Below are 22247 nucleotides of genomic sequence, written 5' to 3' on the forward strand. Positions count from 1 at the left end.
TTGCTTGCAGGTTCCCAGGGGCTAGGGTTTTGGGCCTGGTACAAAAGCTTAAGTGCTTAATTTGAGGGATCCAACGTTGGTAAGGGGGATGTGGGAGGGCATGGAGAACAACCTCCAATCTCCATCCTGCCCTCTCCCACCTGCGGTCTGGAATCCATAATGATGCGAGGCGTTGTGTGGGTATTACATGAGAAAAGTCTGTCAGTTGGGTGCCCTTCCTCCCCTCTACTCCCATCTTACCGTAGTCCAGTTAAATGATTGCGTGGCATTTAATTTATCAGCCTTCCTAAAAAGAGACAATACAGGCTCCTGATGGTGTCCAAGACCCCTGCTGCCTCTGTTAAATTCTGTCCCGTGTTTGTTGAATGGAAGTGATTAAATGGCTGATAGTAGTCAAAGTTGGATTGGTGATGAGGGACAAAACAAAAACAGATAAAACATGCAATTGTTTAATACTTAATGTTAGGTTTCACCTCAAACTTCAGCTCAAGACTATAATCACCAAAATGTGCTTACAGAGCAAAATAATGCATAATATCAGGATACCTGTGTTTATTCAAGTTGTGATGTTGACAAGTAATATAGTATTAAAAATGATGAAGCCTTCTATCAATGTATAAATAATTTTAATAAATCACATACATACAAAAGTAACATTTTTGCACTACATAACAGATTATTAAATAGTTGGTCCAGCAATGTGATAGGTCTTGCTGACATACACATTGTTACACAATGATTCATTTTGATACATACTGCATCATAAATTTTCAGCATAGACAGAAAGGATGGCCAAACACAATCATGTCAACAAAATCAGCAAAAGGTATGATGTCTCCACAAGATTTTTGCTGCTGAAATTTCTTCGAATTGCACATACTTTGATAGGAGTTTAAATAATTAAGCACCTCCTGTTTACCCCATGCTTTTATTTTCCATGCAGTAAAGGGGTGCAATGGCCTCTGCAACAGGTCTCTCTATTAATGTTGACAGATAAGACAAGTCACATTGTTAACCCTTGTACTACCCCTTTTCTTGACAGGTGAAGCACTGTGCTATCATTAATATTAATCAGCCTAGTGAACACATACTTGAGTCCATCAGTTACAGCTAATACAAGCCTTACCTAGAAAGTGATTCTCGAGTACCCAATGGGTTGCTTGGTCAACATTTGCTCTTCAGAATTACTTTGGATGTCACTTTAAAATCCTAGATGCTGCTGGATTGAAAAGGCTGCTCGTGATTCTCATGCTGCCTGGAGCTTGGGGTCTGTCTATTCTGGCCTCACTCCATATTATGATTAACTACAAGGGGGAAATCTTTGCTCTTTATTTTAAACAGTACCATACCTGTATCCTTTCTTCACTGTGGTGGTTGGTATTTCAGCCCATACATTACCATATCAGTTTCATACAATAATAAACTATTAATATGTATGCTCTGGAGGGATTCCTGATTTATCCTGAATGTTGATTATTTTTTGTGCATGGAGCTGCCCAATTAATTAAAATTTGTGTCACTGCCTGTGGTCAGGGCGTGTTATGCTGAATTGGATGCAAATGTGAAAGTCTGCATTGTAACTGCGATCGTGACACTGCCAACTGATGTAAAGAACATGCAAAATATTAATGTGTCTCAGTCAATGATTTAGCACTAGTTTCCAAGATAGCTTTAACTATGCTAAAATGCAATACATTCTGAGTTGTACTGAAGCTTACAAATGATCATTATGCATGGTAAGGTTTATAGTTTCAAAAGAGATAATTTCAAAGATGGGAGGAGCAGGTTCAACAGTATTTCCATAGTCGAGTAGTGGTATACTTTTAAGGGCATAATGTTACACATACAGGACAAATATATACGCACAACCGCCAGCTGTACCCCTATATAGATCAGAATCCAATTAACTAAAATGGAGCCAAGATGATGGAAACCAATAGTAGGGTTAAAACAGGTGGATGCACAGGATTCAAGATCCAGTGAAATGGAGAGATTATAGAGTGTGGGTATTGTAGAAGTTGAGCAGTTGTATCCAGACAGGGTTTAATTGTATTGATATGAATTTTAAACTGAAGTCTTTAGGGTCATGTGAACTGTGATCAATCAGTAAAGGCAGATGTCAGTCATGAGCAGAACTTGATATAGGATAGTTAGGGAAGGTCCAGGCCACAAACATAGTTAACTTTGTTTTGAGGATGAGATATCCCAAGTAGACTGAGGTAGGCCACAAGCAAGGCTATCAGTTTAGCTCAAAGCTGCAAGAATTCTGGGTAAATTTACAGATCACATGTGTAAACAAGTAAATGCTTGTGCATTACCAGGAATGCTTCTTCTTACAAAGAATTTCTAATTTTCATAAAGAGGAGTGGAGGCAAAAATACTACAACTAATGACAAATAAACTGGACAATGGAATAAATGGACCTATGGTTCAGTCTGGATAAACTAAGATAATCCAAATTGCTTTCATGTTGCCTGTAATTATTTAATGATGCCATTGAATCAGTATTCAAACTCAAATCTATTATTTGAATATTTTTACATTCCAACTCTGAGCTATCAAGCCAGAATCTGTTACACCATACTGCCTGCTGTTACAGCATGGATTCAAAGACTGCAGTTGAAAATAACTTTTATGTGAAATAGATGCTTTATGAAATTTAAATACTTTCAGCACCATGTTAGAATTCTCAAATAACAAATGCATTACCGGATTATGAACCTGGGAATCCGAGACATCTGTATATTAAAAGACAGACTGCACACAACCTAAAATCAACCAAATTTCCAGTTGACTCAATTGGTGACCAGTTTATTTAAAGTGTGCATGTTTAAGCAGAGTGGAAACACTCAGCAATTAGCATCAGCCCTCTGTCAAAGTGGAAGAGTGGAAAGATTGTTTTTCATATCACCGTACAGTTTTAAAGAAGTACAGTTGAGGTGTAGTGTAGGGATGTTACTTCAAGCCTCAAATGCTACTCAGTGCCCCTTCTCTGTGATGTTGCTGTGGGAAGCTGTTCAGCTACTCCATGAGAGAAAGAGAAAGAAATGGGAGAAACTATATAACGAGTAAGGAGTTATATTGTAGCCACTGTGAGATGTCTCCTGACAGCTTGTCAAGAGCAATATTGTATCAGTAGCTTGGGAGTGGGCATCATTTGATATCCTCACTGCTCTACTGGCTTCAGGAGCTAATGGTTCTCAAGTGAGTCCTGAGGAGATATGGTTAGCAAGGGGCAAAAGTGTTAACTTCCCTCAGCCAGATAAAAAATGGAATAGGACAACAGTAAAGAACAATATCTTGGAGGAATCCCTGAGTTTTGTCCAACATGTAAAATCAGTCAATACCAGAAAAGTCTTATATACAATAAAAGCTTCAGAATTCTGTTCACGGGAAAGACTGAAATTACTTGACACTATAAAGCATGCACAATGGCTTGATTCTGCTTTTGTGTAGATGAATTGGTTTTGAGTGAGTTAAAATTTGGCCCATAAATTGGAAAAATAAAATGGAAATTACACCATCAAACTAATTAAAAGGGGTAAAAAAAATGGACTGGCATGGAAAGATAGTGTAATAATAAGAGTTATTACAGTGAATTTAAGATTTAAGAATACACATGATCCAAACATGAAATGGAATAAATCAACTCAATCCTGTCACATGCAAGTTCAGTACAAGATTAACAAATTCACCTAAACATACAGATTTAATGCTAGGTTAACCACTTCACCTGATGACACCAGAATTTAGGTGTTGAATTACAAGTATTTAAAATACCTTATCTTTTATTCAGTGCTTATTAGCTCTGACAGTAGTTGCTATGTTACAAAGATAAACAAATTTATCCAGGAGTCCTGATCTAATTGTAACTCATCTTAGCAAACCTTTGATCAGGACTAAGGAAAGAAAAGCTTTCATATATACACAAATCCCTTTTGTAACTCTAACTCTAAAAGAATCAATGAAACACATTTTGTGGCCTGAGATCTGTGAATGCTCCATATTGCTCCATCAGTTTCGCTTTCAGTCACTTAGAAATTCTCTGCTCTGATTATTCACTTTGTTTAAACACAGAAAATGTTTTGCATAAGTCTGGTTCCATTTTTCTCTCTGTGAATGGGTCTGTGTACTTGGACAGGCATATTGTCAAATTAATTCTACCCTGGTGTTAGTAGCTTGAAATAACAACTATCATTGCAGTATTTTGTCAACTCATAAAGTAACAAACCATATTTGTTGCATGGGGGCAACTTCTTCTGGCTGACATTCAATCCACAAAGACTATCATTCTGTTAACTTTGTAAATATCTTACAAATGTGAATTGTCCACCAAATGCAGTAACCAACACACTGGGTTAGACCAACTTTATGCAAATTTTTGACAACTTCAGAAGTTAAAACTGAACATTTTTGTTCGTCAAGTTCTGTCATCAGATACCCAATCCTTCTATCTTTCTTACAGAGATGCTTCTGGGAAATAATGGTCAGAAAGCAGCTCCTTGAAGGCAGTCTCCCAAATCTCTCCCTCTCACAGTCAAAATTGGCTCTTGTTCCTCTGCGGAGCACTCCCTAAACTCTATATTGCTATATTTATCTGCTATCTTTAGAATATACACCTGGCTGCAGACTATGCAAGATGAGAGGTTTTAATTACATCATGCAGGGAGAGCAGAATAGAACAGAGTAGGCAGTGGTTTGGTCACTTCATCACTACAGACAGCATTGTCGATACAACTCCAGATTCAGTCAGCACGACAAGTTGAGACTGCCTGAAAAGACTAAATGATAGGCAATTACATTTGAACTATATAGGAAGCAGTTACTTGAATTCCCCAAATACTTTCTGTGCTTAAATAAGTACTGCCTTTGTAATGAGAACATATAGCAAATGGAATGCACTATTTGCCTGATATGGGCAGGGACAGACTAAGTGGCGAGCACAAAGCAGAGTCAACATTTTGTGCTCTGAGAAAGGGTCGCTGGACCCAAAAAGTTAACTCTGATTTCTCTCCACAGATGCTGCCAGATCTGCTGAGCTTTTTCAGCAATTTCTGTTTTTGTTTCTGATTTCCAGCAGTTCTGGGTTTTCTTGGAATTTTTTGTTAAATAGTGACTGTGTTTCCAAAAAATAAAAAAAAGTGTGCTCGCAAAATTGTCAGTTCCCTGAACCTGATGCATAACAAAATACAATATCTAAAGCATTGTAGCTATAAAATGGAGGTGACAAGAATGACTCCAGCTTTGAATCTTTAACCATACGAAGATAATTAGATTACAAGTACGTAGAATCTTCTTAAAATTGCTTGTATAACTCTTAAGATATTTACCTTTATACAAAAATACTCTTGACTGAAATTGTACAATTTTATTGAAAAGTATAAAATAAACACTATGTTGGCTGGGTCAGGCTGCTCCAGTTAACAATTCTTCCATGTTATCAAATGTGCAATGAACAATTGTGCTGCCTTCTTATTCTCAATAACATTATCCTGATTTGTGGCACTGGGAGGTGGTCTCAGCAAGAGTGTTCCAAAGATGCTTGCTGTGAAGAGAGGAAAAAGGAGCTTGTGAAGTTCCAGTTACAGACTGGAATCCTGAATCTTAACATCACGTGAAGAGTGCAGCACAGAATCCAGAGGTACCTTTTTAAAAACTGTAAATTACTTACATCCAAAACAATATTCATCTATATCTGACGCATTCTAACATTTCCTAAAGATCTTTTATTCCTATCATTCAGTCTCTCTCAGGTGGATGAAAAAGATCCCATTTTACTATTCTGATAAAGGGCAGGAGGACTGAAGTTGCTACAATGTCCCGGCCAATATTTATCCTTCAATTAACATTAAAAGGATACATTATCTGGTCATTATGACAGTGCAGTTTTCTAAGTTATAACAATGACCGCATTTCAAAAGTATTTTATGTGATGTCCTGAATAAAGTGCTATATAAATATAACAAACATGGAGTATGCTGGAAACATCTGTGGAAAGATAAATAGTGTTAACATTTCAAGTCTGGTTTGATTCTACTTCAGAACATATAAACGCAAGCCTTTTGTTTCTTTTACAGCATCCACTGTACTGCTCCAGGATCTGGTGCACACTTCAGTGCTGGAACTGCAACATGAAATTTAATAGATATTTCCTTCACTTAAATATTGCAAAGTCTGAAGCCATTGTTTTTGGTTCCCACTCAACTCCATTCTCTTGTCCCAACCTTGATGTCACATTTGATTCTGAGCTGAGCTTCTGACCTCATGAGCAGCATCTCTAGGACGGGTTATTTCCACCTCTGTTGCATCTTGACTTCACCTGCCTCAACTCATCCAATGCAGGAACCCTCATTCACGCTGCTGTGACCTTCAGCTCAACTATTCCAATACAATCCAGGCTGGTCTCTGACATCTTACACTCCATAAACATGAGGTCATCCAAACTTTTTGTTGGCCACGTATTAACTCACAGCAAGTCCTGTTCTCCTGTTGCCTCTATGTTTGCTAATCTACAATGGTTCCCACTTAACTGTTCCAATCCTATTTTCCAACAGTTGTGCCACAACCTTGTATGCCTTGGCTTTGTAAATGCACATTTAAATACTTCTAAATTGTTGAGGGTGTTTGCCTCTCTCAGCCTTTCATTCCCACCACCCTCTGGGTGAACAAGTTTTCCTCACATCTCCCATAAACCTCTGCCCCTCACCTTATATCTATGTCCCCTTATATCTAAGCCTGTGAAATGTAGATGCTCATTTCTACTGGTCAAAAAACCTGCAGTATAAACAATTCTCACCACACTGTGCTCCTCCTCCAGCTGCAGAGAGTAACTTACCCTCATCCCCAGCTGCTGAACTGCACTACACCCGCTCAGGTCACAGTCTAAGGTATTTAAACGAGGTCATGTTTTGAAAAAGTTTGGGATGCCCTGCATTACAGGTCACAGCAAGATGGGACAAGAAACATGGTGGCTAATTGCTCTCACTGTTCCAATTTAATTGCTTCAAATTTTATAGATTACTTTAAAGTGCACTTTTCATTATGACAACACAGACATCTTTTAGGCAGATTTATATAACACGGGTCCAACTCGTCCATGCCAACCAGATATCCTAAACTGCTCTAGTCCCATATCCCTCCAAACCTTTCCTATCCATATACCCTTCCAGATGCCTTTTAAATGATGCAATTGTACTAGCTTCCACCACTTCTTCTGGCCACTCATTCCATACACACATCACCCTCTGCATGAAAAAGTTACCCCTCAGATCCCTTTTAAATCTTTTCCCTCTCACCCTAAATCTAAGCCCTTTCAGTTTGAACTCCCCTAACCTAGTAAAAAGACCTTGACTATTCATCCAATCTATGCCCCTAATGCCCTCTATAAGGTCACCCCTCAGCCTCCAGAGAAAACAGCCCCAACCTATTCAGCCTCTCCCTATAACTCAAACCCTCCAATCTTGGCAACATCCTTGTAAATCTTTTCTGAATCTTTTCAAGTTTAACAACATCTTTCTGATAGTAGGGAGACCAGAATTGAACACAATATTCTAAAAGTAGCCAAACGAATGCATCATTATTAAACATTAACCTGGGCACTGATGGGAGCTGCCTGTACCTTTCCTGTACCTTGCTAAACATCCTGTTGAAATAGATGAATGGGCAGGGTTTCAGTTCAAAGGGTGCTAACATTTTGAAGAGTTCTGACGCTTGGAAAGGAGCAAATTATTTCTGCCCATTGCAGAGTCAATGACAAATTGGCACTAAGAGTAAGGAGAGGGATTCGGAGAAATTGTAGCGGGTGTAGTGCAGTTCAGCAACTGGGGATGAGGTTAAGTTAGTCTCTGCAGCTGGAGGAGGAGCACAATGTGGTGAGAATTGTTTAAACTGCAGATTTTTTGTCCAGTAGAAATAAGCATCTACATTTCACAGGCTTTATTTACAGAAACTTTACAGATCTGTCTTTTAGGCCACTTCTGTCATTACTGCCATTGAGCATTTTTACCACAGCCAAGTGATTGAGGCAGATTCCAATTCATTAGATTAGATTTCCTACAGTGTGGAAACAGGCCCTTCGGCCCAACCAGTCCACACCGATCCTCCGAAGAGTAACCCACCCAGACCCATTTCCCTCCGAAAAATGCACCTAACATTATGGGCAATTTAGCATGGCCAATTCACCTGACCTGCACATTTTTGGACTGTGGGAGGAAACTGGAGCACCCAGAGGAAACCCACGCAGACACGGGAAGAATGTGCAAACTCCACACAGACAGTCGCCTGAGGGCGGAATTGAACCTGGGATCCTGGTGCTATGAGGCTGCAGTGCTAACCACTGAGCCACTGTGCCGCCCTAGATATATATCTGAAAAATCAACTTATATTTATACAGTGTCTTTAACAGAGGACAATATCCCAAAGTACTTCACAGGAGCATAATGAGATAGAAATTGACACTGCAACATGTACTAGTAACGGACTAGTATTCCACAGGCCAAGGTCTGGCAACATTCAAATTCCACTGGGAGTGGCTGGGAAAATTGGAATTCAATGAATCACTACTTTTTAATGGAAAATTTCCCAAGTAGTCAGCAGTAGTTTTTAGCTCAGTCTCACTTTATCAGTCGCCATTCATTCAAGTATTTTACTACAAATGAAACCCACAGAGGTCCTCCTGAGAAGCTTGCTCAAATACGAGATGAATGCAGGCATTTTATCTTTTTTTGGAATTCTCACTTCCTTTCAAATAAGATTAAACTGACTCAACTTCAAGTATTATATCTGTCATTTCGAGAATTGAGTGTTCCCTTTTCGTGGCATTAAGATGTCACTTTTAAATATTAAGAAGCACTGTGCAATTGGATAGAATATAAAATTCTGGTGGATAACATACAAGTTAGTGTCAGTGTTAAAGCATCACTCAACAGAAACCTACATTAGATCTTGATAAGCCAAGTAAAAGTGAACTGAAGGAAAATGCATCTCAAGGGCAGATTGAGAAAACGTTCAGATGCCATGATATTCAGATAAACTTTATGACTTACAAATTGCATATCATTTCAGGAAACTTACTTTTTTTGCTGATATAGGCACTTTAAATTTGTGATCAAAACCACTCTATACTTGTGTTTCTTGTTCATTTACAGAAAATAATACACTGACTAATACGTATACAATTAGAAATCAAAATGACACCAAGATCAGCTAGACCAGCAAGTCAAAAAGTCCCTTCAGTCGAAGGTCAGTAACATCTTAGCAGACCCCAGAATCAATTATATGTTCACTGTTCAGTAAAATCTATCAGGAATCTAAAACCATTAGAAAAATGTTGCCCCTCAAAATTCAATGCTGTCTCCATTTTTTATGCTTCAACCAACAAATAAACTTAAAATTCTGCAGCCAGGAAATGTGCAGACATTTCTGGCATCAAATGCACTGCACATGATTAGGGAAGGTTTGGAGGGGAATGGCCCAGGAGCAGGCAGGTGGGATTACTTTAGTTTGGGATTATGATTGGTGTGGACTGATTAGATCAAAGAACCCGTTTCCATGCTGTATGACTCTATGATTCTGTACTGGATAAGGGACATATACATTTGACTGGTATGCACCTAGGGGACATTTGTTGTTCTGATGAAGGGCTTATGCCCGAAATGTCGCTTCTTCTGCTCCTCGGATGCTGCCTGACCTGTTGTACTTTTCCAGCACCACACTCTCGACTCTGATCTCCAGCATCTACAGTCTTCATTTCCTCCCTTCCGTCATTTGTAGTTTTGCCATCTCAAATTGGAGTGTTATGCAGGATCTACTTTCAATTTTGGAAGGCCTCTGCATTTTACACCCCATATGACAAACTCAAAGCACAAGTTATAGATGTGGAGAATCATACAACACGTCCATGCCAACCAAGTTTTCCAAACAAAATTAGTCACATTTGCCTGCATTTGGCCTGTTTCCCGTCAAACCTTTCCTATTACTGTAACTGTTCAAATGTCTTTTAAATGTTGTAATTGTACCTGCATTTACCACTTGGATCTCTGGTGCTGTGAGGCAGCAGTGCTAACCAAGTCCCAGAAACATCTTTGGAAATCTTTTCTGAACTCTCTCCAATTTAATAATATCTTTTCTATAGCAGCACAACCAGAACGACACACAGTTCCTGATCAATGTTCCATACGTCATCAACAGGACAATGCGCTGACCAGCAGGAAGGGACTGTTGATGACCAGAATTGAAAGAACACACGTTGCTCCCCACAGGCAATGATTACCTCCTTCTTTAGAGACCGCAATATCCCTTCCCATGTGGTTAAAGATGCCCTCCAACACATCTCGTCCACATCACGCACCTCCGCCCTCAGACCCCGCCACTCCAACCATAACAAGGACAGAACGCCCCTGGTGCTCACCTTCCACCCTACCAACTTTCGCATAAACCAAATCATCCATTGACATTTCCGCCACCTCTAAACAGACCACACCACCAGGGATATATTTCCCTCACCACCTCTTTCCGCCTTCCGAAAAGACCATTCCCTCCATGACTACCTGGTCAGGTCCACGCCCCCCTACAACCCACCCTCCCATCCTGGCACCTTCCCCTGCCACTGCAGGAATTGCAAATCCTGCGCCCACACCTCCTCCCTCACCTCCATCCAAGGCCCTAAAGGAGCCTTCCACATCCATCAAAGTTTTACCTGCACACCCACCAATATCATTTATTATATCCGTTGCTCCCGATGCGGTCTCCTCTACATTGGGGAGACTGGACACCTCCTAGCAGAGCGCTTTAGGGAACATCTCCTGGACACCCTCACCAATCAACCACACCGCTGTGGCCCAACATTTCAACTCCCCCTCCCACTCTGCCGAGGACATAGAGGTCCTGGGCCTCCTTCACTGCCGCTCCCTCACCACCAGACGCCTGGAGGAAGAACGCCTCATCTTCCGCCTCGGAACACTTGAACCCCAGGGCATCAATGTGGACTTCAACAGTTTCCTCATTTCCCCTTCCCCCACCTCACCCCACTTCCAAACTTCCAGCTCAGCACTGTCCCCATGACTTGTCCTACCTGCCTATCTTCTTTTCCACCTATCCACTCCACCCTCCCCACCCCACCCCCCCCCCCCACCGACCTATCACCTTCATCCCCTCCCCCACTCAACTATTGTACTCTATGCTACTTTCTCCCCACCCTCACCCTCCTCTCACTTACCTCTCCACCCTTCAGGGTCTCTGCCTGTATTCCTGATGAAGGACTTTTGCCCGAAATGCCGATTTTACTGCTCCTCGGATGCTGCCTGAACTGCTGTGGTCTTCCAGCACCACTAATCCAGAATCTGGTTTCCAGCATCTGCAGTCATTGTTTTTACCTCCTCCCCTCCCACACCTATCTGAGATTTATTGGATGGCCAGCAGGGGGCACAATCCACATTTCGATTTCCTGTCAATTCTGTGCAGCCTCAAGAAAATGAGGCAAGAAGTTCAAAAATGGGAATACGTCAGTTGTCAATATTTAGATGCAGTTATCTTTCCAAATACAGTAATCTCAGTCAATACATCCGTTTGATTCTCAACATTTAATTCTCCAATTCTGATTTGATTAGTTTTCCCCTGGGAACTTATAGCAATTGATCTTGAGAGGAACCTTTTCACTTACCAAGTGTAGGCACATCAAGGTTGTTGTGAAGAGCATTTTTCAGAAGGTCGTGGAGGAAAGCCATTAAGTAATTGAACACATTCTTATGGACTTGAGGTAGCATGGCAACAACCTTCAGGAGGAAAAGGTTGAACAAAGATGATGGGTATAATGCACTCACAGTTTACCAAAAGTACAAAATTATTCTTTGCGATCAGTTTACAGACGGAAGATTAATGCATCAACAATAAAATGCATTTATAGAGCCCTCACAACATTGAAAATCATTCCTGGGTGTGTGTGTGTGGTGGTGGTGGGGGCCAAATGTGGATGCCAATATTTACAGGATAGTTAGAAGAGATTGGGGAAAATTTAGTAAGATGACTGTGCAATTCCACTACGAAGGATTTTAAAGATAAAAATATTCATGTTTCTGCTTCAAAAATTTTTTAAATTGAAAAACTTAAGTTAAATTTGCAAAGTCCCTTTAACAAGAAAATCACAGCAGACGGTCTCTTATGCTGGGCTGGTTCAAAGCCTAACAATTTTATTAACAATTGGACAATGAGTTATTTTGAACGGTGAGAATTCAAATCTTCTGGGAAAATAAGAGACAGAAAAGCACATCCACAAAATTAACTTATTTGATTAGGCAATAGCCCAACATGATTTAGCACAGCAGCCATTTTGTTTTGGTTGTTATAAAGACAAGTTGTGAAAATCATTTTGTGCATAACCCTCAAAGAAGTACTCAGACAACATCAGAGGAGTTTTTGGCCAAGGGAGCTCAAGGAACAAGGCCTTCAAGAATAACTGCTGTTCTGATGGAAGAGTCCAGGCAATCTGCAAGTGCCATAATCACAGAACCAGTGAAGAATAATAAAACCTTTTCTCTCTTACCCCAAATCCTGCTGAATTCACCTGTATAGCCAAATGCTGACTACTCAACTACAGAGGTCAATGTATCTTCAGAATATGAATTCATGTTTAAACGTGTTTGCTTCAGAAAGAGAAACTTGAACAAGTAATAGGCCTTCAATGGTCTTCAAAACTAACCTTTCTTTTATTTCTAAAGTATCCTTTATCATTACCTCCCTTTCATCTTTCAATGTGTACATTTAGTTAATAATTTTATTACTTTTAAGTGAATAACAATAGCAATTATTTTGTAATAAATTAATCTTCATCTTATTGAAGACTAAAACTTTTTCGCTTGTTATTTCTACATTGAACCACTCAAAAATTTAAAAGGGATTACAAATGAACTTTTTATAATTCTTTGCTCATGAAATACTGTTAGGATATGTCTGGTTTATAGTTGTGACATTAATCAAAGGATGGATTTTGACAATATTTCTGAAGCAGGAGAGAAAGCTAAGAGACGGAAGAACTTTATAATGAACTCTGAGATAGCGTGGCAGAGGCAAGTGAATGCAGTAAGGGCAAAAGCTAGCGAAGGGATACCCAGAAACCAAAATCTAAGCACTGGGAGTATTCAGGGTGTTACACTTGAAGAGCTGATGGAGATAGGTCAGAAAAAGGCTGTGGAGGGAAAACAATTACTTAAAATTCAATCTTAGGTTATGAGAAACTAGTGTAAGGTATCAAAGTCGAGGGTGATGATTGAGTGAGCAGCAAATGGGACAGGGAAATTTTGAACAATTTTACTTCTTTTTTTGTCCCTACAGTGTGGAAACAGGACCTTCAGCCAAACAAGTTCGCACTGACCCTCCAAAGAGTCAACCCAAACACATTCCCTTATCCAGTACTCTACATTTACCCCTAACTAATGCACATAACCAACAAATCCCTGAATACTTTGGGCAATTTAGCATTGCCAATTCACCTAACCTGCACAGCTTTGGATTGTGGGAGGAAATCCACACAGACAGGGGGAGAATATGCAAACTCCACACAGACATTTGCCCAAGGTTAGAATTGAAGCCGGCTCCCTGGCACTGTTAGGCAGCAGTGCTAACCACTGAGCCACCATATGAGTGATCTTGCTCGAAATTGTGGCATGACATCCTTTTTGTTCTCGGCGTTCCACCACAGGAAGTAAATTTTGTCTACCTACCCGATTAAATCCTTTAATCACATTGTTTACAATTCAACAATGTGGAAAATTGCACATTTACTGATGAAACATTTCCTATCTCTCCGTATGTGCCAAGTGAAACTCCAACTATTACCCTTCAGCTGATTACAATAAAACACAAATCAACATATAATAAAACTGTAGGCACACAGCCACCTCCAAGCCACACCATTTGGACTTGGAAATGATTAATGTTCTTTCATTGCCCATTGTTCAAAATCCCGAAACTTGTCCCTAACAGAATAGTGCATTCATCACAGGGGACTGTAGCAGTTCAAGGAGGTGGCTCACCACCACTTTTGAAAGGGAATTAGAGATGGTTAATAAATGCCAAATGACAGCAATAGCCACATTCCATAAACAAATAAAAATACTTCCATAGATTCATCCCTTGTACTTCAATATTCATGTGAACATAGGTCTCACCTATGCCACAGTCCTCATTACTTCATCATTTTAGCCCCAGTATCATTCTTGTGAATCTATATTGCAGCCTCTTCATGGTCAATATAAAGTTTTAATGAAGTCCAGTGTCCAGAACTGAAACAGTACTCTGAACAGGATCAAAAAAACAGTTCTGTATAACTACGATTTCAAGCCCCCTGCATTGCAGTCTTCTTCAGTTAAACAGCAATGTGCCATTCACCTTTTTAATTCTTTTCTATACCTCTCGACTTGTTTGTGTTATCTGTACTTTAATCCAGAAATCTCTCTGCTCCCCCACAGCAGCTCAGAACCGAGTATACATTTCATTTTAAACTCTCTTTCCCACAGTTCTGCCCATTCACACAATCTATCAAAGTCCCCTTCTGTACTGTGTATGTTTAAGAAAGGAAATGGAACTTGAGACCCAGATTTGTCAACTAAAGGATCCTAACTGAAAGAAGTCTCCAGAAGACCAAGAAGATATTTGTCTGTTTTATAGATTTCGAGAAAGTTTTTGACAGCGGACCCTATGATAATTCAGATTTTTAAAGACAGATGAGATATCAAGGTAAGATACCAGAATTATTGGAATTTTGTGTTGGGAACACTGAACAGAAATGAATGCATAAGAAACAGGAGCAAGTATAGACCAGACAGCTCCCTGAGTCTCTTTGACCATTTAATACAATCACAACCGTTCACAGACATTCCCTCCATTCTTTTCACATTCCCCATATCCTTTGATACTCAAATTGAATAAAAATCCATTAGCCTTAGCATTAAATATACTCAATTGTGGAGCATCCACAACCGTTGGGAGTAAAGAATTCCAAAGATTCACAATGCTTGAAGTGTCCTACATGATACACAACTTCACAACCTCCATGCTTTTATACACTATTTATAAAAGATCCTGTGCGCCTTGGAACTACTTTTGCAACTTGCCTGCCACCCACAATTCACTGCAATGTCAGATGCAAGTTGTTAGAGGGAATCGTGAGGGAAAGGATTTACATGTATTTGGAAAGGCAAGGACTGATTAGGGATAGTAAACATGGCTTTGTGCGTGAGAAATCATGTCTCACAAACTTGATTTGAGTTTTTTTAAAGAAGTAACAGAGGATAAATGAGGGCAGAGTGGTGGACCTGATCTATATGGACTTCCGTAAGATTCCTCATGCTAGACTGATTAGCAAGGTTAGATCACATGGAATATAGGGAGAACTAGCCATTTGGATACAGAACTGCTCTAAGGTAGAAGACAGAGGGTGGTGGTAGAGAGTTGCTTTGCAGACTGAAGGCCTGTGACCAGTGGTGTGTCACAAGGATTGGTGCTGGTCCACTGCTTTTCAACACATATACAAATGATTTGGTTGTGAGCATAAGAGGTTTAGTTAGTAAGTTTACAAATGACACCAAAAGTGGGGGTGTAGTGGACTGCATAGAAGGTTACCTCAGAGTATAACAGGATCTTGATCAGATGGGCCAATGGGCTGAGGAGCAGCAGATGGAGTTTAATTTAGATAAATGTGAGGTGCTGCATTTTGGAAAGGCAAATCAGGACAGGATTTATACACTTAATGGTAAGGTCCTGGGAAGTGTTGCTGAACAAAGAGACCTTGGACTGCAGGCTCACAGTTCCTTGAAAATGGAGTCTCAGGATAGGATAGTGGAGAAAGCATTCAGCATGCTTTCCTTTATTGGTCATAGCATTGAGTATCATAGTATCATAGATCGTAGAATCCCTACACTGTGGAAATAGGCCCTTCGGCCTAGCAAGTCCACACCGACCCTTTGAAGAGTAACTCACCCAGACCCACTTGCTCACATTCCCCCTGACTAATGACCTAACCTACACATCCCTGAATATTATGGACAATTCAGCATGGCTAATTCAACAAACCAGCACATCTCTGGATTGTGGAGGAAACTCACGCAGACACAGGACAAATGTGCAAACCCCACACAGACAATCACCCAAGGCTGGAATCGACTTGGGTCCCTGGCGCTGTGAGGCAGCAGTGCCACTGTGTCATCCCTTTTTTTTGAACAACTTATTTTTTCCATTGGTGACAGTTATTACATTTAATAATAAAGAGCCCAGATCCCAGCTTCTGGTACAATTTAAGACAAATCACTGTTTCTCTTTCTTCCTGCTACTGTAGGGAAAATAGGCAAGATACAATTATAAACAGCACCAAACTAAACTTGCTCCCTGCTATCAGTTTGGTTGCTCTCCCCCAGGGTGAGCAGTCTCCCAGGCCATTTTCAGGGGCTCCCAGGCTCTTCAGGTTGGTGATGTGATTTCCAAGCTTCTCGATCATCTTCACTCGCTCATCCCAGTAGTGCCTCTCCAGCAAGTCACAAAGGTGAGGGTCCATGTGGTTGGAGCTGAAAATGTGTTGCTGGAAAAGCGCAGCAGGTCAGGCAGCATCCAAGGAACTCATCTCTGCATACCTCGACAAGGTCCTGTCCCCCTTAGTCCAAGAACTCCCCACCTACGTTCGGGACACCACCCACGCCCTCCACCTCCTCCATGATTTTCGCTTCCCCAGTCCCCAATGCCTTATCTTCACCATGGTCATCCAGTCCCTGTACACCTCCATCCCCCATCACGAAGGACTCAAAGCCCTCCGCTTCTTCCTTTCCCGCCGTACCAACCAGTACCCTTCCACTGACACCCTCCTTCCACTGACTGAACTGGTCCTCACCCTGAACAACTTCTCTTTCCAATCCTCCCACTTCCTCCAAACCAAAGGAGTAGCCATGGGCACCCGCATGGGCCCTAGCTATGCCTGCCTCTTCGTAGGATATGTGGAACAGTCCATCTTTCACAGTTACACTGGCCCCACCCTCCACCTTTTCCTCCGCTACATCGATGACTATATCGGCGCTGCCTCGTGCTCCCACGAGGAGGTTGAACAGTTCATCCACTTTACCAACACTTTCCACCCCGACCTCAAATTCACCTGGACCGTCTCAGACTCCTCCCTCCCCTTCCTAGATCTTTCCATTTCCATCTCGGGTGACCAAATCGACACAGACATTTGCTATAAACCAACCGACTCCCACAGCTACCTAGACTACACCTCCTCCCACCCTGCCCCCTGTAAAAACGCCATCCCATATTCCCAATTCTTTCGACTCCGCCGCATCTGCTCCCAGGAGGACCAGTTCCAAAACCGTACCACCCAGATGGCCTCCTTCTTCAAGGACCGCAATTTCCCCCCAGACGTGATCGACGATGCTCTCCTCCGCATCTCTTCCACTTCCCGCTCCTCCGCCCTTCAGCCCCGCCCCTCCAACCCCCACCAGGACAGAACCCCACCGGTCCTCACCTACCACCCCACCAACCTCCATGTCCAGCGTATCATCCACCGTCATTTCCGCCACCTCCAAACGGACCCCACCACCAGGGACATATTTCCCTCCCCTCCCCTATCAGCATTCCGAAAAGACCACTCCCTCCGTGACTCCCTTGTCAGGTCCACACCCCCCACCAACCCAACCTCCACTCCCGGCACCTTCCCTTGCAACCGCAAGAAATGCAAAACTTGCGCCCATACCTCCCCCCTTACCTCCCTCCAAGGCCCCAAGGGACACTTCCATATCTGCCACAAATTCACCTGCACCTCCACACACATCATCTTTTGCATCCACTGCACCCGATGTGGCCTCCTCTATATTGGGGAGACAGGCCGCCTACTTGCAGAACGTTTCAAAGAACACCTCTGGGACACCCGCACCAACCAACCCAACCACCCCGTGGCTCAACACTTTAACTCCCTCTCCCACTCCACCAAGGACATGCAGGTCCTTGGACTCCTCCATCGCCAGACCATGGCAACATGACAGTTGGAGGAAGAGCGCCTCATCTTCCGCCTGGGAACCCTCCAACCACAAGGGATGAACTCAGATTTCTCCAGTTTCCTCATTTCCCCTCCCCCCACCTTGTCTCAGTCAAATCCCTCGAACTCAGCACCGCCTTCCTAACCCGCAATCATCTTCCTCCTGACCTCTCCGCCCCCACCCCACTCCGGCCTATCACCCTCACCTTGACCTCCCTCCACCGATCGCATTCCCAACGCCCCTCCCCCAAGTCCCTCCTCCCTACCTTTTATCTTAGCCTGCTAGACACACTTTCCTCATTCCTGAAGAAGGGCTGATGCCCGAAATGTCGATTATCCTGTTCCTTGGATGCTGCCTGACCTGCTGTGCTTTTCCAGCAACACATTTTCAGCTCTGATCTCCAGCATCTGCAGTCCTCACTTTCTCCTCCATGTGGTCAGAGAAGAGTTTGTGCAGATCCAACAGACTGTGGGTCACATCCTCCTCCATCTGCTGAGCTCTCAAAAGTTCTGAGTATAGTTCAGTTCAGTTCTAGAGTATAGGAGTTGGGAGATCATGTTGCAGCTGTACAGAACGTTGGTTAGGCCAGTTTTGGAATATTGTGTGCAATTCTGGTCTCCTTCCTATTGGAAGAATGTTGTGAAACTTGAAAAGGTTCAGAAAAGATTTACAAGGATGTTGGCAAGGTCGGGGGGGGGGGTTTGAGATATACGGAGAAGCTGAATAGGCTGGTGCTGTTTTCCCTGGAGCATCAGAAACTGAGGTGTGACCTTATAGAGGTTTATAAAATCATGAGGGGCATGGATAGGGTAAATAGACAAGGTCCTTTTCCTGGGTTGGGAGAGTCCAGAACTAGAGAGCATAAGTTTAGGGTGAGAGGGGAAAAGATTTAAAACGGACCTAAGGGGCAAGTTTTTCACGTAAAAGGTGGTGCATGTATGGAATGAGCTGCCAGAGAAAGCGCTGGAAGTTGGTACAATTACAACATTTAAAAGATATCTGGATGGGAACATGTTTAGGAAGGCTTTCGAGGGATATAGACCAGGTGCTGGCAAATGGGACGAAATTAATTTGGGATATCTGGCTGGCATGGACGAGTTGGACCAAAGGATCTGTTTCTGTGCTATAAATTTCTATGATTCTATCTGTATAGGAGGTTTATGTGATTGCAATCCTCTGATTTGCGTAGAATTACCTCAAATAATCACACTGGGAATACAAGCAATCTGATTGTGTCTTAAAGCAGTGGATTATGCTCTTTACCTGTTTGCTGAGAATGTAGTTGCACGAACTCTCCAAACAGTTCTTGTAGAATTTGTAAGGGATGACTGGTTCTGGAAGGGCATCCAGAAAGAGCAACAGTGCTTCAGTTACAGAATGGTTACTGCCAGCTGTAAACACAAGTTAAAGAAAAATGCAAAGTACTTTCTTCTACACAGAAAAATATATTCATCAGCTCACTGCAGAAATGATGTTAAGCAGGGAAAGAGGAAGTTAAAAAGTATCACTGTAAGAGAATGACTGGATTTCCTTCCAATCTAATAGTACAAACAAAAGTTAAACATGAACTGATCCAGGATTTTCACCAGTAAGTTTGCACTGGTGTCTCTTCATTGTATTTTGTTACTAAAAATGCTGGAATTGCAATTGTTTTTTGTGCAATGGTCATCCTGAAGGTCTACTCAAGCAGCATTATGCGTAATGATCACCGCCGCATATCCCTCCCACAACCCCTCGAAAGAAGATGAATATTATGAAGAATAGTCTCCTCCCTTCCATACATATCTCACTCTGTATTTTGTGTTAATGGAGTACAGAACATAACCAATATTATTCTAACATGAACTCTTAAATGTGCTTGTACGAAATTGCTCTATAGACTTCTTTTTTAAATAAAAGCTGTAACCAATCTAAAATAATGCAGTTCAAGACTGGCTTTAGGTAGCATGAAGTGGAATTTACTTCAAGTGTGCTGAACAGTGATGGTCAGATAAGTATAAACTAATTGCAAAGTAAGCAATTCTAATGAAAAATTTTGTATTTCTCCTCAAGGCATCTCAATGCACCTCACAACTAATAATTAGTTTTGAAGACTAATTATTAGTTTTGAAGCTGTTTTATGACAAAAAAAAAGGTCCTGAATCTCCAGCTCTGTGTTACACTTCCTAGAGATCTCGATATGCAGCTTTCATTGTACATGTGATGTCTGATTCTCTGAAAGCCAGAAAATCTGGCCTGCTTTGCCTGTGTATAAACACAAATATGCTGCTTTTGTCAAAGTCAGATGCTGACAGCAGCGAAGCAAAACAGCTGCTGTCTTGTCATAGAGCGATACACAAGTTTCAAGTTGGAAGTGATCATTCAAGCCATCATGCTTTGGCTGGTTCTTTGCTCGAGTACAGGAACTGGTGTGAGAAACCGCATGCACAATGGTATTAAGACATGAAAAAATTAATCTGTTCAAAGAGAGTTTTGTGGCAGCATTCCTCTTGAATCATTAACAAATTACAGATCATATTCGGTTACCATGAGATACATAAAGTGAATTTTCATTAGTTCTGTTTTTTTCAACTGCCTCATGATTTGTGACTAATTCTGATAGTGAAGTACAGAATAAGACAGCACAAAAAGAAAAAAAAAATTGTTTGGAAGAGTTACCCACTTTGTCTCTCTTTCTAAACTTTCTCTTTAAGTATTTACCCAATTTCCTCTTCAAATTTAGAAGTGAATTTTCTACTGCCTTTTCAGGCAATGCATTTCAGAATGGAGCAACTTTAAAAAAAAATCTCATCTCATTTCTAGTTCTTTAGTGTTTAATCTGCATCAACTATCACCAAACCTTCTGCAAAGGAAAAGATCTCTTGAATTGCTCCATCAATACTATTCATGTTGTGAACATTTTTACTAAATCTTCCTAGGGTTGACCAAAATATATCAACTTGGGCTGAGCTAATGATTACTCAATGTTTTGCACAACCTCTCTTTTAAGCTAAGTACCCTGCACAATTTTTCAAACTTCTTTCGAAACTTTCCTTATCGCATTCATGTTTTGTGTACTAACAAGCCCTGGTTTCTCTGCTTCTGAACCCTGTTTAAAATCATATCATTGACAGTCATTATGAGACACAATTTATAATTCAGTTACAATTTAGCAAGGATACGGAGAAAGTCTGGGATTCCAGTATCTAAACAGTCTCGTATTTCCTCAAATTCTGACTTCAGTCCTGGCTGTTGGAACAGATCATCCTGCAAATAACAAATCCATGAAGAGCAGGGTGAAAAGGGGCAGGGAAATAGAGACTGAGACTCATAGTTTGGAATTGGTTACTATTGCAATAAACATGTTTTTCTGACAAGACCTGGAGTGAAGCATTTCGGTGCAAGTGGTCAACCAACATCCAGAGTTCTTTAGGGATCTCAAGTGGCTCCTCATTTGCAAAGATATCAAAAGATCTATTCTCCTTGACCATTCTTTCCTGCAAAGTAAACAAATTCATGTTAAAAATTTAACACTATGGAGATAAAGTACATTTTTCATCTGCCCAGGAATAATGGCATTTTCACTCTTTTTCGGATATGGCAAACAGCAGCTTTCATCATTCACTGCAAGATTTGACTGGTATACAGCACATGTGGTGTGCTACCCTTATACTGCTCTCATCGGCTGACATAACTTAAGATAACAAAACCATTCTTTTCTCCAGTTAAAATATCTTCTTAAATCCTTTTCCTTTATCTCCTCCATCCTCACTTCCAACAGTAACTCTGAGGGCCTCATAGATAGCCATCTTTGTTATGTTGCTCCTTTCCACAAGCACAACTGGCCAAAATTTCTTGAAAGCTCCCCACTGTCCTAGCTTTGACCTTGCATTTTTCTCTTGGTTATTGCTCATCTGCCCTCATGCCCTCTCCCAGCTCATCCTTAAAATGTGTAGTCACCTCCCAAACTCAGTCTAATCTTTCCTGGAACACCACTTTGTATCCCACCAATCAGGTTTCCACTGTCCCTCACTGCATGGATACAGCTCTTAACAAATTAATATTGACATTCTGTTTGTGATTTTCAACCAGTTTGCTATGGTAAGCTGTTTTACTGTGAGATCTGTCCAAGAGTGCTGTGGAATTTTGTTCAAAGGTAATGAAAATCAATGTAAAACAAACATCGTTTCATCCTAAACAATATTCCATCCATTAAAATTATAAAACATAAAATCCATGAAAATTAACATATTTTTC

The 22247-nt window shown here is 41.2% G+C and overlaps 1 protein-coding gene across 10 annotated transcripts in view; it reads right to left on the bottom strand.

Annotated features, from left to right (window-relative positions):
* Positions 1-637: 637 nt before the first annotated feature.
* inpp5b (inositol polyphosphate-5-phosphatase B) overlaps positions 638-22247 on the bottom strand; it is a 171868-nt gene continuing 150258 nt past the window's right edge. For all 10 annotated transcript variants that reach the window (XM_072548556.1, XM_072548558.1, XM_072548560.1 and 7 more), the window contains 5 exons: positions 21371-21487; positions 21173-21257; positions 19275-19402; positions 11660-11771; positions 638-5545 (listed from right to left, as the gene is read on the bottom strand). In XM_072548556.1, the coding sequence (XP_072404657.1) occupies positions 5421-5545; positions 11660-11771; positions 19275-19402; positions 21173-21257; positions 21371-21487 (567 nt within the window). In that variant the 3' untranslated portion in view covers positions 638-5420. The remainder of the gene's footprint in view (positions 5546-11659; positions 11772-19274; positions 19403-21172; positions 21258-21370; positions 21488-22247) is intronic.

This window comes from Chiloscyllium punctatum, chromosome 27 (assembly GCF_047496795.1).
Source record: "Chiloscyllium punctatum isolate Juve2018m chromosome 27, sChiPun1.3, whole genome shotgun sequence".
NCBI classification, from domain to species: domain Eukaryota; kingdom Metazoa; phylum Chordata; class Chondrichthyes; order Orectolobiformes; family Hemiscylliidae; genus Chiloscyllium; species Chiloscyllium punctatum.